Source organism: Mangifera indica, chromosome 2 (assembly GCF_011075055.1).
Source record: "Mangifera indica cultivar Alphonso chromosome 2, CATAS_Mindica_2.1, whole genome shotgun sequence".
Classification (NCBI taxonomy): Eukaryota; Viridiplantae; Streptophyta; class Magnoliopsida; order Sapindales; family Anacardiaceae; genus Mangifera; species Mangifera indica.
Window position 1 is genome coordinate 23734863 of NC_058138.1, and position 15394 is coordinate 23750256.

Here is a 15394-nt window from a genome sequence, read left to right on the forward strand (position 1 = left end):
AACAATATTGCTTGATTAATATCAAAATAATATTATTTTAGTTAATTATTAAATATTTTTCAAATTAATGATATGATGTCATTTTGATACTAATCAAGAAATTTAATTTAAACTCAAATTGTATTTTTACCCATTCGTCAAGCTTGAGCTAGACTCAACTTGTACGAAGGCCTAGCCCATACATCAACAAACCACTTTTTTTTGTGGGCTAAGTAATCCACAAACCACATTATTCATCACCAAACGTTTTGTTTGGAAAATGGACCATGGTGGGCCCATTAAGAATTGGGCTTTCAAATCCTCACATTCTTTCGAGCCCATATTTTTTCTTACAAACCAAAAGCAACAAATCGAATATAAAATTCAAATCACTTGAAATAAAGAAAAATAGGTTTCAAAGATTTTCTGCTACTCGGATTACCAGCTCAAATCAACCCAACTGAGTTAGGGTTACGAGTGAAGGAGTGCATCGATGTCCGATTTTCAGACCTCAACTCACCGAGCCAAGTGGATTTTCACTCCTCAAGAACTTGTAAGTCTGCGAAATTATTGTTTGGCAGCTTGGAAAGTGTAGGGAAAGAGGGAGAAATTTTTGTTTCTTATTGTGCGATTATTAGTTACTGGGGTTATTTCATTTCTTATGGAAATGTTCAACGCAGTTTCTAATTTTAATTTTGATTTAATCATTGGACTCATAATCTGCTCTATGGTCTTTTGGTTGTTATTTATAAAATTCTAGTTCGATTTATGTTTTGGATTTTGTTGTTTGAAATATTTTTAGTAGCAAAAGGTTTGTTTTTGGATGTTATAGGTTGCAAAGTACAGAGCTTCTAATCGAAGAGCAATACAAACTCTGGAGGAGGTAATGGACGTAGCCCAGTATAATGGTTGTGTGTGCATGCAATTTTTTTATGTGATGTGCAGAGGCTTTCTTTGGACCTGTAATGTTATAGTCCCTATGTTTTGGTCACAGGGTAAAATGTTTTGGTTGGGTATGTAATATACATTATATACTATGGTTCTAAAATATTGTTTCATGGAACTAATAAAAATGCGTTACATTAGGCAAAAGTCAGCTCAATAATGTTACTGGCAGTATTGTAGTATTATTCCAACGAATTGTTATTAGCCTGATCTTTGTATGAGATGAGAAGTATGATTTTTTGTTGTTTGTAAGAGGTAGAAAAGTGCAAAAATTTTTGTTTGTTTTACTAATTGAAGTTGGGGCAGTAGTGAATGACTCTAGTTTTGGAAATTCTTTGATAGTGATCTTTAACCATTAAGTTCATTCAAAATATGCAGTGAGAAGCATTAGGCATGGTCATTCCTTCCATATGGGACATTATTTGTTTGATGAAACGTTTTATATGGGGGCTGATCACTTCAATCTGTAATGCTACTATGATTATAACTGTTTCTCTATTTTATTTCTATTAATTAGGTGGAATCATGTTACAATCAATTATTTTTTTGTTGCTAACATTCTATTGTAATTTATAGTATGGAACAACGCAAATGGAAGTAGATATTGATGGATCATTTTCATACCCAGAACCTCAAAAAGACAATGGTAGATGCTTTGCTGATTTCTCCCATTTACTTTGTATTCTTCTATATGTGACAATCTTATTTTTTTATGTCAGCTGAAAAGCATTCTCGTCCAAAACCCCTCAGTATTGAAGAAGAGCAGTCAATGCGTGTATTTTATGAAAATAAACTTCGAGAAGTATGTAGTGCATTTTACTTCCCTAATAAAATTCAGGTATGTTTTTCTGTATCTAAATTCATTTAGTCTTAAAGAGTGTTAAAAAGATGAAAATCCCCTACTAGTTGTATTAACAATATTTTAGGATTGGTTCACATTTGCAGGCAACAGCTCTCTTATACTTTAAAAGATTCTACCTGCAATGGTCGGTCATGGAACATCACCCGAAAAATATAATGTACTATTCATTTAGATCTGTTTAAGTTTATGCCATCATGTTGGCCAATGCTCTTACAATCTTGTACAAGAATTTCTGCTTGGTTGGTCATAGAAATTGGTGCCATACTGAAATTGCTTGGAACAACATATTTTCCTGTTTAACTGCTAGTCTCCCTGCTATTCTTTTTCATTCCAACTGAATTTCTCACTTTTAGTATTGTTTCCTTTTATGTGCACAGGTTAACATGTGTATATGCTGCTTGTAAGATAGAAGAAAATCATGTATCAGCAGAGGAGCTTGGGAAGGGCATCTCACAGGATCACCAAATGATTCTCAACTATGAAATGATTGTTTATCAGGCATGGGTGTGAGTTCTTATGCATTGTCATCTCCATGCTACCTATACTTTTGTTGGTTTAAGACTGTAATATGTCACGCAGGGTTTGGAATTTGATCTTATTGTTTATGCTCCATACCGGCCACTTGAAGGTTTTGTCATTGATATGGAGGTCAGATTGGTTAATTTGCTTCGTATATAGATGCTTCTCTCTCATATATGTATGATAAAATCCTTATTAGCTGTCATCTTTTGTTTTTTGGTTGGTTGGGGTGTGGGAAGGGTCATTTATATTGTTGTCTTTCCTTGTCTTCTCTGTTTGCAATTTTTGAAAGTAAACTTTTGTTCTTTAGGAATTCTGTCAGGCAACAAATGGCCAGTTACAAATGTTGAAGGTAAACTGCTGTATTATCTTTTGTAGTTTTATTTCTCAATAGCATGTTCTGAATTATTTTGGCTGACCCTGTATATCTTCTGAAATTGATTGTTCAAGGTTACACTTATATTGATTTTTAAAGCATTTTCTGGAAGACATAGTGTTAATGTTTGTTCAACTACTGATTGTCATGTTCATATGTTGTGTTTATATGATTTTGTGCTAAAATATCAAAAATAACATGCATGTGATGCAAATTAAGCTGTTTAGATTTTAAATTGGCTTTTGCTAATTTTGAAGGGAGCTTGACTACAAGCCCCATCTTTGAGTGGGTATTGATGTTGGCCTTATTGTTGTGGAAGTGCTGAGTGATATTTCAGTGCTACTTTATAGTTTAATTTTGTTAGTTGAATTGAATTGTTGGATGCATTTACCTATTTCTTACATGCCGATTTTAAAATTACTAGTGTAGTTTCCCTTTAAATCATCATTAGAGAGACATCTATTAACGGTGAATTAGGGAGGTAAACATTGGGTGATTAAATAATTTTCACTTTGTGTTCTAAATGTAACAGTCTTAAAACAAACATCAAACAATTATATTTGTTCAAGGAATATGTGTAATTATACTGAGTCTATGTGATACTCCTCTTTGTTGGTCATAGGTAATCTTCATGTGTTTTAATAGACTTTACCTTCTTCCTACCCACGTGGTAACTATTAATATGGTGGGTTCATATTTTGTAGGATTTGCATGAATCTGCAAAGTTGGAAGTTGACAGAATCATGCTTACTGATGCACCACTTTTGTTCCCCCCTGGGCAGGTATTCTTTGTCTTTCTGTGTCATTATTGCCTCAGAATGTCTTAATGACCCAATCAAATTCCTAACTTTATTATTTTGTCTCTATTCTTTAAAGTAGATTGTCTTAACTGAACCTTCAACAAAGAGTTTTGAACCTTTCCTCCTATTCAACTTACTAATTGATTTTTGGATTAATATATGCTTCGTATGTTTATTATCAATCTCTACTGTAACAAAGTAAAGGGTAGTACTTTTCAATTTGTTGGTTTAGCCTGTTATCTGAGTAACTTTATTCTTTATAGGTTTAACTTAGATCATCTACTGAACTTGCAGTTGGCATTGGCTGCTTTGCGCTGTGCAAACAATGTTCACAGGGTTCTCGACTTTGAGAGGTTTGAAGTGCTTCATGAAGTTTCTTTAAGATTACAGTCATGACTACCTCCAATTTTACTTTGCTCTTTTGGTTGCATATCATATACACATATGTCAAGTACATTCTGTTGGGCCTAATTCTTCTCATTGACCATACATTTACTCTTCTTTGCAGATATATAGAAGGTGTTCTCTCTCGACAGAATTCTGCACATACCTATCCAGAGCTCCTTGAATATTTAGATGCCATAGATTCTTGGGTATGCCATAGCTACTTATAATCTCAGTATTATTTGACTTAAATTTCTTTCAGTATCACTTTGCTGTAGCACTCTGGAGGCTCAAGGAGACCATATTTTCAATTTCTATATTAATTTAAATCATTTGAATGCAAGAACCTTTTTTTTTAAATTAAGTCGAATTTGCAAATTTAGTTTTCTTTTTGTGGGCTATGAATGCAGGTAATGAAATATAAGTTCCCTTCTGAAAAGGATATGAAGCACATCAACCGCAAACTAAAATCTTGTTGGGGCCATAGCTCACATGACGAGTACTGTCACAATTCATGTTTACTAGAGATATTAACAATGTTATTACAGAACACTGACTAATTTAAAACCCATGCTCTTCCTTAATTACTTGGCAGGGGTAAGAAACGGGAAAAAAAATCGAAGCACAAGTCCAAGAGCTCAAATGAAATGCAAAATGGGCCTACTCTTGTGTAACCATACATTCTGCTTCTTGCATTGTGATCTTTCAGCAATTTTCATCAAACATGGGTTCAGGTTTGGTTCCCAAGTTTTAAGCAGAGCCTCTTTTGCATTTAGGGTTGAATTCGATCTGAGCAGTTCAGATCAATGTTCTGCTCCAACGAATTCTAGTAGGGGTAGTCCCACCTCAAGATCAGGTCGATCAAGCTTGACTGAATCAAGTCATCAGAAATTTGCTGGCAGATTCTTTTTCTCCGGCAATTTTTCTTCTACATCTGTGATGACTTTTCTTCTTCATTTCCGACAGTTTCTCCAGTGAATTTGTCATTGATCAAGAGAGTCAAACTTGATCTCGAGTTAGCCATTCTTAATTTGAGTCAAGTTTGAATTGACCCTTATTCAGATTCGGGTTGGCTCGAATCCACCCCTACTTTCATTCAGTCAAAACTTTTCTTTTTCTTTACTAACTTTGATTTTGTGAACAGATGAATATACTTAGCTTTTCATGGCTTCATTGAGTTGTTGATTGAAAGAGATATCGTTCCAGTGGAAGAAGAGTAATCTGATTCTTTTACAGATAAATTTCTGGGCATTATTAAGATCCTCTGCATCTGAATTTGTGAGCAAGTATTATGTTATTTTTGTAGCGGCCGAACATTTCCATTTCCATTTCCATTTCCATTCTTGAACTTACCATATGTAGAACTCTGACTACATGAAGTTTTGTGAATTTGTTTTTGAGCTTATTATATTGAGAAAATTCATTGACTGAAAAAGAATCCTCCCGGTAACTGCATTCTGATTAGATAAAAATCAAGGTTATTTTGTTCCTCAATTACCGCAAAAGTTGATGTTTAATCTCAGCCTCCAGCTTCTGCTGCCTTAAATGGCTGTCAACTGGCATTTGTTCCATTTCGCTCATCTCTTTTCTGGCCTTTTTGTTCTTGGGGTGTTATTGTTACTTTATGTTTCAAGATGGTTCACAAATAAGATTATATTTGCTCTAACTTGATCAAGCTTCAATTCGAGTTTGGATTGGATTGAATGAGTTGAGTTGAAGCTAAAAATTGAATTCATTTTTATAAAATGGGTTAAGTTTAACTTGATTTAAACATTTGAATTTAAATTAGTTTGCAATTAAATTGTTTTTAAGCGAGCTCAAATTGAAATTTGCTGATTTTGGACTGATTAGATTTTTAAGATTGATCTTTGAGTTAGACTTTGTTTAGGTTCAGTTTAGTTTGAATCTAATCCTATTTATATACCATATGCATTCCTCATCCATAAATAAATAAATAAATAATATATATATATATATATATATATATATATATATATATATATATATATATATATATATGTATATGCCTTTTTTTTTTCTTTTAGGCTAAAGGGGTATTTTCCACCCAAATTTAGGTATATTTACCAAGTTACATTTATAGGGTTTGAAAAATCTGAATTTTCACCTATAATGTAATTGTCATTAAAATTCTCTATTAAAGATAAAGGTAAAATCGTTATTTTACTAATAATATAAAAAAATATATATATAATTCATTATATTTTTTCTCTTAAGTTTTAAAAATTAAAAATTTCATCTTTACCTAAAATTTTCTAATTTTGAAAAATTATATTTTTCTCTCAAATTTTTTTTTCAACTCTTTGTCGCTGACAACCTTCCTCTCCACCATAAATTGTTGTTTGACGCATGTAAATAAATCTGAAATAGATCTCTTCGTCAAAGACGAAGAAATTTCAATGAGATCTAGGTGAAGAGATCTGGAACTCTTCGCCCAAATCTCTTCACCGAAGAAGAGACTTTGTTATCATCCTTTTTAGATCGTCAAAGAAAGTCATCAAAGGGCAAGAAAACAATTCTAAGGATTTGGGAAGAAAATGTGACTTTTCAAAGTTAAAAAACTTTGAGAGGGGTGAAATATTAGTTTTTAAAACTTAAGAGAGAAAAATATAATAAATTTTATATATTTTTTAATATTATTAGTAAAATGAGGATTTTCTTCTTACTTCTAATAAAAAATTTTAATTCTAATTAGTTAATAGGTGAGATTTAAAGCTTTTTAAATTTCGTGGATCTGATTTTGAGATCACATTTAAACTTAAACAAGAAATAATCCTTTTGCCTTGTTTTTATAAGAAATAAGTTTAAAAAAAAAAACCATTCAACAGAATCGATCATGATAAATAAAAAAATGTTAACATTATATAATTAAAATTTTAAAAGGGGGGTTAACCATGTAATACCAATGTAATGGTTAAAGTGGTCTAATTCACGGTTAAACCGTAATTTGTTATTATTTATTTGATATAAATTGACGTCAAATCCAATTAAATGATTAAAATGAATTAAACTAGATTTAACATTGACTTCACATTAGATAAGATTGGACTCATAATCTTAATCTTATTCAGACTGGAATCATAAATTCATTTACACAGGTCAACCAATAGAAACTATGATAATAATTATTCTTCTATGTTCCTAAAACGACGTCGGTTAGGTCCTTTTTCGTTAAACAGCAGAGAACAAAAGCCAAAAGCCAAAACCCAAAAGCTCATTACTCATTAGCTCTCTCTAGTAGCTGCTGAAAAGCTTCAATGGCGCGCATTGTCTCCGTAATCTTCTCCGCCCCGCTTCGTCCTCCTTCACTCAACGTAAGTTCCTCTCCAAAGTTTTCTTAGTTGGCGCTTGAAATAACCCATGTTTTGTTTTTCGAGAAAATTTAAACTTCAAAATTTTACAGCCTTTATGTGAATAAATTTATTGACTTTAAGTTTGTTTCATCTTATATCCAGAATATGCATGTGGGAAAACCGGAACCAGCCATGCTTTCTCATAAAGCAATTGTTTCTACAGGTTTTGTTCTTAATTTTTCTTGTATTGCAAATTGATAAAGATTAGTCTTCTGTTTGAATTTTGGTTTTAATCATGGCCAAATCATGTTTGTCTCATGTGTTTTTTAGGTTGAATTTGAATATTAAATTAGTGTCATGACTAGATTTTTTTTTAATTTTATGGTTAAATTATGTTTGTCTCATGTGTCAAGATGTTTTTTTTTTTTAATAAAGTTTTGAAAATGGAATGGTATTTTGATTGCGATTTCCAGTTGGAAATATTTTTATCCATATTGAGTTGAAATGAATTATCTAAAACCCCAAGATTTCAATCCTTTGGCAAGGTTAGGTAATCTCTGATTTAGGCAATAAACTGAGTCTAGGAACCTTGCTATTTTATTTGGGAAATTTTTGAATAATTTGAAAACTTAAGTTTTCAATTCACTAGATTTTACTTGAATGACCTTCAATCATCTCTGACAATGTGTACACATGTATAGATTGATGACTAAGGCCATATCAGCAGTGATAAAATGGCTTTAAAAACTCTGATGGAATGAACTGTGTTATTGTTTTCGGAAGTGTGTACGTCTTATACCAAAGCAATCCTTTTCATTTCTCGCTTACAAATTTTGACAATGTGAATTTCATCTGCAGCTACCAATCTTGTTGCTGCCTGCAGCTCGGATAGAGGCTTATTTTCTGTGAGTCAGAGCCCTCATTGTCATTTAACAGCTTCTTTAAAGCATTTTGATGAAATTGTTTCCTGTTTGGATATAAGTTCTTGTACTCTTTTGAAAATAACTGGTTATTGGATTGGACCAGATGTTGATGACGGTTGGGGCTTTATAGAAGCATTTGTTATACAAATTACTTGATTTCCCAGTGATCATGAATGATTTGCATGGTTTCTTTTTTCTGTAAGTTACTAGATGGATGTTGCAGAAGCACTCAGGCAATGATCTATAAGCAATTGCATTGTATAGTATTTTAAAAGTATCCAGATATCATTGGACAAGAAATTTGCTTGGCTGGTTTTCATTTGGCTAAGGCTCCTGTGGATATTTTTGGTGAAATAGGCTATTGACTATCAAAAATGCTTTATTCACTGGCTTAAACCAGTTTTTCTTGGTAGAATCTATCCTACACCATTTAATGTTGTTGATCGGTGAAATTATTGCTAGATTTCAAATCATTGAAGATACAAAGAACTAATTGCTTTTATTATTATTTTGATAAAAAAACAATCAAAGATACAAAAGAACTAATTATATTTACATTGTCAAAGATATAATTTTATTCGAGATGTATGAAAGAAACTGCAGACTGAAGTTAGCATAAAGTGTAAACTTTAATAAGAAGAAGAAGATGATGAAGAAAGATAAATAAATTATTTAATTTTGAATAACTCAAAAGAATTCAGCTTATAATTTACACAAATCTAAGAGGTATCAGCCATGCTTCTGTTGAACTTTTCATAAAAATCAATAATAATGCTCAGTAAAAGTTTATCTGTGTGATAATGGAAGATCAACAATTTATTGATTTTATTCCATAAATGCTAAAATGGTTAAGCTATTAACAATTTTCTTTATTTGGATTACCTTTAGTGGTACTTTACATTTGTATTTTTACTTACTATCAGGGTTTAAGGAAAATGAAAAGGATAAACTACTCTTCCTCTTCTGCAGCAATCAATAGAAAGTGCTTAACAACAAATAACCAAATTAAAACAATTAATATTTTTCAAGTTTACAGTGAACATTATTCCAGTTGTGTGCAAGCCAATGAATAGCAGGCCTTCATTCTACTGTTTCTGTTGTGTCAAAATTCTTCACTTGGGATTGCTATCATAGCAAAACTTATTCTAGTGATTATAGTGAAGTGTTTCTTATTTGATTCGAAATTAAGTGTTACTAGGTCACTCTCCTCCAATTGATTTTGGGAGGAGGAAGAGATTGGTGTCAGTATTCATAAAAGATGATGTCTGTTAAACAATATCTATCTGCATGCTTGTGCGCACACACACACGTGTGATTGCTTTGCATTGATAAATTTTGATATGAATAGGAATTATCAACTCTTCCTAAGCAGCAAATAGCAATCAGTTGAATGTTTTGAACAAAACATGACAAAATTTATTGTTCTATCTTGGTTATGGGGAACAATGATCCAGTTGTATATTATGTATACAGGCTAGCAAATAGCTTGCCTCCATTTCGCAAATTCTGTTGTGTCAAATGCCTAGCATGGGAAAGCTATCAAAATCAAACTTGTTGTAGTGATTATAGTGGAAACTTTTTCTTACTTGAATCCAATTTAAGTGTTACTCGGTCAGTCTCCTGATTGATTTCAGGAGCAAGGAGGAAGATATTGGTGTCACTGTATTCATATGATGTACTGTGTGAAAGAATATGCTTATACATGCATGTGTGCATCCCCCACGCACGCACATGCGCACATATAAACATGTGTGTGCACACAAGCACACGTGAGTGCCTCACTCCTTTGTGTTGTACATTTTGATATTTATCAATGTTGTTCCTTGGACCATTAGATAAGTTGAAAAATTACTTCAAGTAGATTAAAGCTTTTGAAATGTGTATAAGGGCACATTGCAATTTGCAATTTGCAACAGTGTTACATTTGCTTAAAGTGACTGTTGCAACTCACGTGGATAACCCATGATCCTGTGGCCTACTGTCCTAGAGAACGGGTGCACCAAATGTGGTACAATATCAGTTTACGAAGCATTGGTTGGCGCTTGCTGGACAATCAATGTGATGTGAGCATATTATGAATTTCAATACCACAATTCCATGGTCGGAGCCCATGGAAGCAACATTCATTTCAAAGACATTGTATTCTGCATTGATATATTTGATCCCATTTTCATGAGGTTTTAGAAATCATCCTACTATTAAAGAAAGCAATCAACCATCTCATACTGTCTTATTTTCTGCTCATTGGCATGGTTGGTTCAGAAACTATTGGGGTTCAGCTTTTGTCCCTCTTACTGTCTTATTTTCTGCACATTTCTCTTCTTTTTTGGGGGAACATATACATATGTAATGGGAATTCCTTCCATTCCTTTAGTATCAAGTGCCCCTCAGGCTTCATCATCTAGTGGACAGAAAGAGAAGAACACAACATAGTTGAGAAGTGGTCCCCCCAAGTGGTTATAGGAACCCTAGGTTGCATCTTGATACCCTAAGTCTGACACAAATTCTAATATTTTTAAGGTCTAAGCAATCATCTTTTTATGGAGAAATTAGCCAATCCATTTTCTTGTAATAAACAAAAACCATGCCCCTGGATTTGAATGGGACTTTCACGTTTAATCATGTTATGTAAAGCCACAAGATTGTGGTCCCTTGTTCTAGGGTTTTGTAGAGCCCTAAATCAAGTACATATGCTACCTTGATTATTCTTGCTTCCTTTTCCTTATCTTCTCTTGGTAAATATTTACATGCTACCTTGACTATTCTTGTTTCCTTTTCCTTGTCTTGGTAAATAACTATTTCCTTATCTTGTTTAAGCAAACTTTAAAGTCTATGTGCAAAAACATTATTGGAAACAGTAGATCAAAGTTCTTTGGGCGCTTTGTTTACTTGAGATGATACAAATGAGCTGCTTGTTTGATCATGAACTGTGATTACTTTTTTTTATTTCCATCTTTGAGAAAGATTTGCTTATTTTGCTGGTAGGGAAAGTTCAGAAACTTGAATTAAAACTTTCTGAAATATAAAGATCAATAGTTTTTTTTTTTTTTTTTTTTAAGTTTTAACCAGAAAAACACACGTTTAGAAATGATTAGGTATCATGTACAAGAAACTGCTGGACACAAGGTCTAAGAAATAATTAAATATGTAGTGATTGGAACATAAAACATCAAGTGCTATTGTTATCACTTGTCAGGAACACTTGAATAAGACTTGTGCGTGTGTGGACATGCACATAGACATTCTTGATCTTTCTGGGGAAACCCAATATAGCAGTTTCCACTAGAATATACATAAAACTGAAATAAAATTTGATAAATTATAAGTTTAGACTCAATTGACCTTCATCAAAATGTTTATGGGTAAGATGTACCATAATTGAAAAGAAAAGTAGTGGATTCAAGGAAAGAAATATTTCAATTTCATCGATCTAGCTAGCACTTCAGCAAAGCAAAGTAACCTTCCTCTCATAGAAGACTATACAAGAGCTTCTGTTTCCTTCAAATCACAAACCAGTTATTAAAACTCTTTCAACCGCTCTACATTAGTACCAGTCATAGAGTTCTAAATACACAACTGCTACAGATTAGTTCACAAATTCAACCAAGTTACTCTCCTCCAAAAGAGGCAAAAGGGAAAAGAATAAGCAAATTAATACAAAGAGAGGAGCCATAACCATAACTTGAGAGACATACAAGGTAAGCTATTTAGCTTATAGCAGCTTTGATTCTTCTTGCTTCTATTCAATCCCGGAGAATTACAAAATTTGCAAACTGATTGCAAAGTCATTGCATTCATCTTCATCTTCATCATAAGCAGTCAAAATGTTGTTCAAGATGGCTTTGTAAGAGGGGATTTACCTTTCCCAAGAAGCCTGGACTCTAGTGGAGTTAAAGTTTCAACTTGCTGCTCACTCACAACAGTCTGATCCCTTTTATGGTTTGATTCTTCATCTTTGTCCTGGCTGCTAGTTACTTTGTTGCTTTGGTTAGCTTTTTCTCTTTCAGCTTCCCTATATTTATGTAAGTACCTTACTATAGCCCCAGCATAGTCATCAAACCCTAGAGCACTGAGAGCCCAACAGATGTCATCTCCATTCACTGTCTTACGATTCTCCTTGTGACACTTGTCAGATGCCTCACTTGTTACAAAACTTATAAACTCTGTTGCACATTCTTGCATTGTTTGTTTAGCTTCTTTGGAGATCTTGGCTCTTGGTGGCAGGATTTGCTTCATTATTCTACCCACGTTGGCAATAGGTAGTAGCTTATCTTGCTCATCGACCATTTCTATACTCGAAACTTGATCTCTTCAAAGACAGACGCGTTGCCTTTTAGTCTGCAAACTGACTTCTATATACTATATAGATGGGTATCTATGTGTCTACATGTATGCATATGCATGTTCATGCTAATATGCTTACATAAACCATGCCATATATCATTATGCTACAGATGAGGATGCCACATGTCATGGTAAAAATATCTCATCATCAGATATATTGATTGTGTATTTTATCTATGTTTTATCTAGCATGCATGGTTTTAATTAAATTTAGATGTTCCTAAATATAAGTAACATGCAGTGGACTGGTTTATTGACCTTCAAAGTTGAAAAACTTATCAGTTAAAAGTTTAGAACAGACAAGCTAAAACTGAAAGCTGCTTAGTTATGTAGATCAGGGAGGTGAAAACAAAAAAAAAAAAAAAATAGAGAGAGAGAAAAAAGTCATTTCTTTTGATTGTGTAACTACAAAGCTCAGCATGACCAAACTTTCACAATAGCTTTAGCAAATCAGGTTTGATTTTGAGTTAAATAAGCTAGAAGTCTTCCTAGATGCTACCTATAAATTAGAATCTGACCAAGTCTACTCCTTTGCAACTTCACCCCATAGATTTTAAGTATAATATGGAAAATGTTTTAAAGCTTCAAGGCTTATTTGTGGTCCCACCACCAGTATAATATATCTTTCCTTTTATGCTTGCACTATATATTCAGACGGAGCTTGATATATTCTCTGTACTATTCAAATAAGTGGTCTGTAATGGTGCACGTTTGCATGTTTAATGATCTGATTAATCTAATGACAGAACATAAACCGAGAAAGAAATGATTATAAACGCTAGTGTGCCTAGATTACCTACACTTAATTTAGTTTTAGGTTTATTGCTCTATTGGCGGCCGAACTATATTTTCTTTATGAACTTGAATCTGTTCGGTTTTAGTCAAGTTCTGTGACTGATAAGTTTCATGTACACAAGATAAACAAGGCTCTAGAATACATACCAGTTATGAGTCATACACTCACACAAAAATATGCATATGTAAGCATGTTACTCATATTGTAATTAGTTCTTTGTATTGATGACGCTGTAAAATACCTCCATTATTAGCTTTTTTAGAAGCATGTTGCCACTTTCTAAATAAATTTCATTTTGTTATTAAAGAAAAGTGTATGCAAGCGAATCATTATCAGGCTCTTCCAGGCCACTAATTGAGTAAAGGATGGTGATCATGGAAGAATTATTTGGTGTACGGCTTGTGCTCAACTGGGGTTCCAGAAAATGGGTGATTTGTATATGTGATTTATCAATCTATATATGGACTATGGTGGGGTTAACAACATAAACCTTTTGATACAATATTCCATAAGCAAAATATCCAGTACGGATAATCATCCACCATTCAGTTGAACTTTAACCTATATTTCTTTTCTAGCTTTAAGATTATAAATTGATCATTGTGGATGATGCAGTTATGCCTTGCTCAAAGTAGTTGGGGTCTAGCAGATGAACTTTTTTCGTTTTTGGGCATTTCAGCATGTTAGGACTTCAAAACTTTACACTAACCAATTCTTCTGCAAACTTTTAACAGTCTCCATTAGCTAGTACAGGTTTTATATAGTTTTTCTTATCTTTGGTGTTTCATAATTTCACATGCATACACTGTCCAAGCAATAGATGATTCAAAGCTTCCAACAAATTCACTGTACTTCTACATGGAAAGGGATTCTGACAATGTTGATAATATGCAATGCTTTGTTTCTGGACTGGTTGGATAAAGAAACATTGTTGGAGGCATTTTTTTTTTCCTTTCGGCAATGGAATGGAGCTAACTAGTTTATTATGTATTAGTTTATTAATATGTGGTTGGCTTATCTAGTAACTTGATTGAAAAAGTACACTCAAGTATAATATAGGCCAAATGACTATTTCCCACCCAAGGTTTTATGTTTTCTCAAGTTTCCATCCTTTAACTATGGAAACACCAAACACCCACCCATGACCAATTAGATTTAACAAAACCCTAACGGTGATAAATTTAATCTCATTTCCCCCCCTAAAAGTTTAAAAACTAACATTTTTTCTCTAAACTAAGTTTGAAAAGATTACATTTCCCCCCCTAAGGTTTATTTCTAAACCCTTTCACTTTCTCCGGCGCCTTCACCGGCCGTCTTCCCCTCCCGACGGTTTCTCATCCACCGACGGCCGCCCTCAACTCTTGCACTACGCATCCAACGCAGAGAGAAGTCGTCTGGGAAGAGAAATCGTCTTCCCAGATGAAGACGAATCGTCTTCCCAAATGAAGATGACTCGTCTTCCCAGAGGACGACGAGTTGTCTCGTCTTCGTCTGGGAAGACGATCGTCTTCCCAGACGACAACGACTGGGAAGACGAAGAACTTCGTCAGGGATTCGTCTTCCACAGCTTCTCCGACTCCGATCGGATGTCCAAATAGGAAGAAAAAGTTCACCGAAAGGAGAGGAAGCTTCGGGAGGGAGAGGCCGTCGGCAATGGAGCCGGAGATGTCACCGGAGATTTCAAAACGAAACCCTAGGGTGAAACGGCGATTTTTTAAAACGTAAGCTGGGGGAAAATTTTAGTTTTTAAAGTTTAGGGGGGCAAAATAGATTCTATTTTAATTTATTTTTAATATTAGAGCGAAAATGATGATTTTACTCTTACCACCGTTAGGGTTTTGTTAAATCTAACCGGCCATAAGTGGGTATTTAGTGTTTCCATAGTTAAATGGTGGAAACTTGAGAAAACATTAAACCTTGGGTGGGACAGCTATTTGGCCTATAATATATTTAAAGTTTCTACTGTTGACCCATCTAGGGTTTTGCTACTTTACTGGCTACTAGGGTTTCCAGTAGGACTAGTTGTGCTTAAAAAATGTATTAAACAAATGGGTATGAGCACTCATCCATTCAGGGATCCTGGAAAAATGAAACTCATTGGAGGACCATGAGAAAATATCTGAATCCATGACTCATAACATTTACTTTGTTTATA

The 15394-nt window shown here is 33.6% G+C and overlaps 3 protein-coding genes across 5 annotated transcripts; 2 read left to right on the top strand and 1 right to left on the bottom strand.

Moving 5' to 3' along the window:
• The first annotated feature begins 371 nt into the window (after positions 1-371).
• Positions 372-5300, top strand: LOC123200671 (cyclin-H1-1). Of its 3 annotated transcripts, none has more exons than XM_044615997.1 (14): positions 372-532; positions 812-862; positions 1501-1570; positions 1644-1762; positions 1870-1943; positions 2164-2292; positions 2366-2483; positions 2616-2657; positions 3386-3463; positions 3776-3834; positions 3990-4074; positions 4276-4364; positions 4461-4599; positions 5010-5300. In XM_044615997.1, the coding sequence occupies exons 1-13, from the start codon at positions 473-475 to the stop codon at positions 4537-4539; spliced, it is 1053 nt and encodes a 350-aa protein (XP_044471932.1). In that variant the 5' UTR covers positions 372-472; the 3' UTR covers positions 4540-4599; positions 5010-5300. The 3 variants fall into 3 exon arrangements, with proteins under 3 accessions (XP_044471932.1, XP_044471947.1, XP_044471940.1); XM_044616012.1 differs by having other exon boundaries at positions 2164-2284; positions 2366-2434; XM_044616005.1 differs by lacking the exon at positions 812-862.
• A 1739-nt stretch (positions 5301-7039) lies between these two features.
• LOC123200688 lies at positions 7040-8269 on the top strand. The gene is made up of 3 exons (XM_044616022.1): positions 7040-7197; positions 7339-7399; positions 8035-8269. Exons 1-3 carry the CDS (start codon positions 7141-7143, stop codon positions 8253-8255), a joined length of 339 nt encoding a protein of 112 aa, XP_044471957.1. The 5' UTR covers positions 7040-7140; the 3' UTR covers positions 8256-8269.
• A 2910-nt stretch (positions 8270-11179) lies between these two features.
• LOC123209697 (nuclear transcription factor Y subunit B-4-like) lies at positions 11180-12474 on the bottom strand. The gene has a single exon (XM_044627825.1). The coding sequence runs from the start codon at positions 12384-12386 to the stop codon at positions 11931-11933; it is 456 nt and encodes a 151-aa protein (XP_044483760.1). The 5' UTR covers positions 12387-12474; the 3' UTR covers positions 11180-11930.
• Positions 12475-15394: the final 2920 nt, after the last annotated feature.

Coding starts and splice junctions, on each gene's coding strand:
- LOC123209697 (XM_044627825.1), bottom strand. CDS start 12,386: ATGGTCGATGAGCAAGATAAGCTACTACCTATTGCCAACGTGGGTAGA.
- LOC123200671 (XM_044615997.1), top strand. CDS start 473: ATGTCCGATTTTCAGACCTCAACTCACCGAGCCAAGTGGATTTTCACT. Junction 1,571..1,643: donor AGAACCTCAAAAAGACAATG/GTAGATGCTTTG, acceptor TTTTTATGTCAG/CTGAAAAGCATTCTCGTCCA. Junction 1,944..2,163: donor CATCACCCGAAAAATATAAT/GTACTATTCATT, acceptor TTATGTGCACAG/GTTAACATGTGTATATGCTG.
- LOC123200688 (XM_044616022.1), top strand. CDS start 7,141: ATGGCGCGCATTGTCTCCGTAATCTTCTCCGCCCCGCTTCGTCCTCCT. Junction 7,198..7,338: donor TTCGTCCTCCTTCACTCAAC/GTAAGTTCCTCT, acceptor TCTTATATCCAG/AATATGCATGTGGGAAAACC. Junction 7,400..8,034: donor TAAAGCAATTGTTTCTACAG/GTTTTGTTCTTA, acceptor TTTCATCTGCAG/CTACCAATCTTGTTGCTGCC.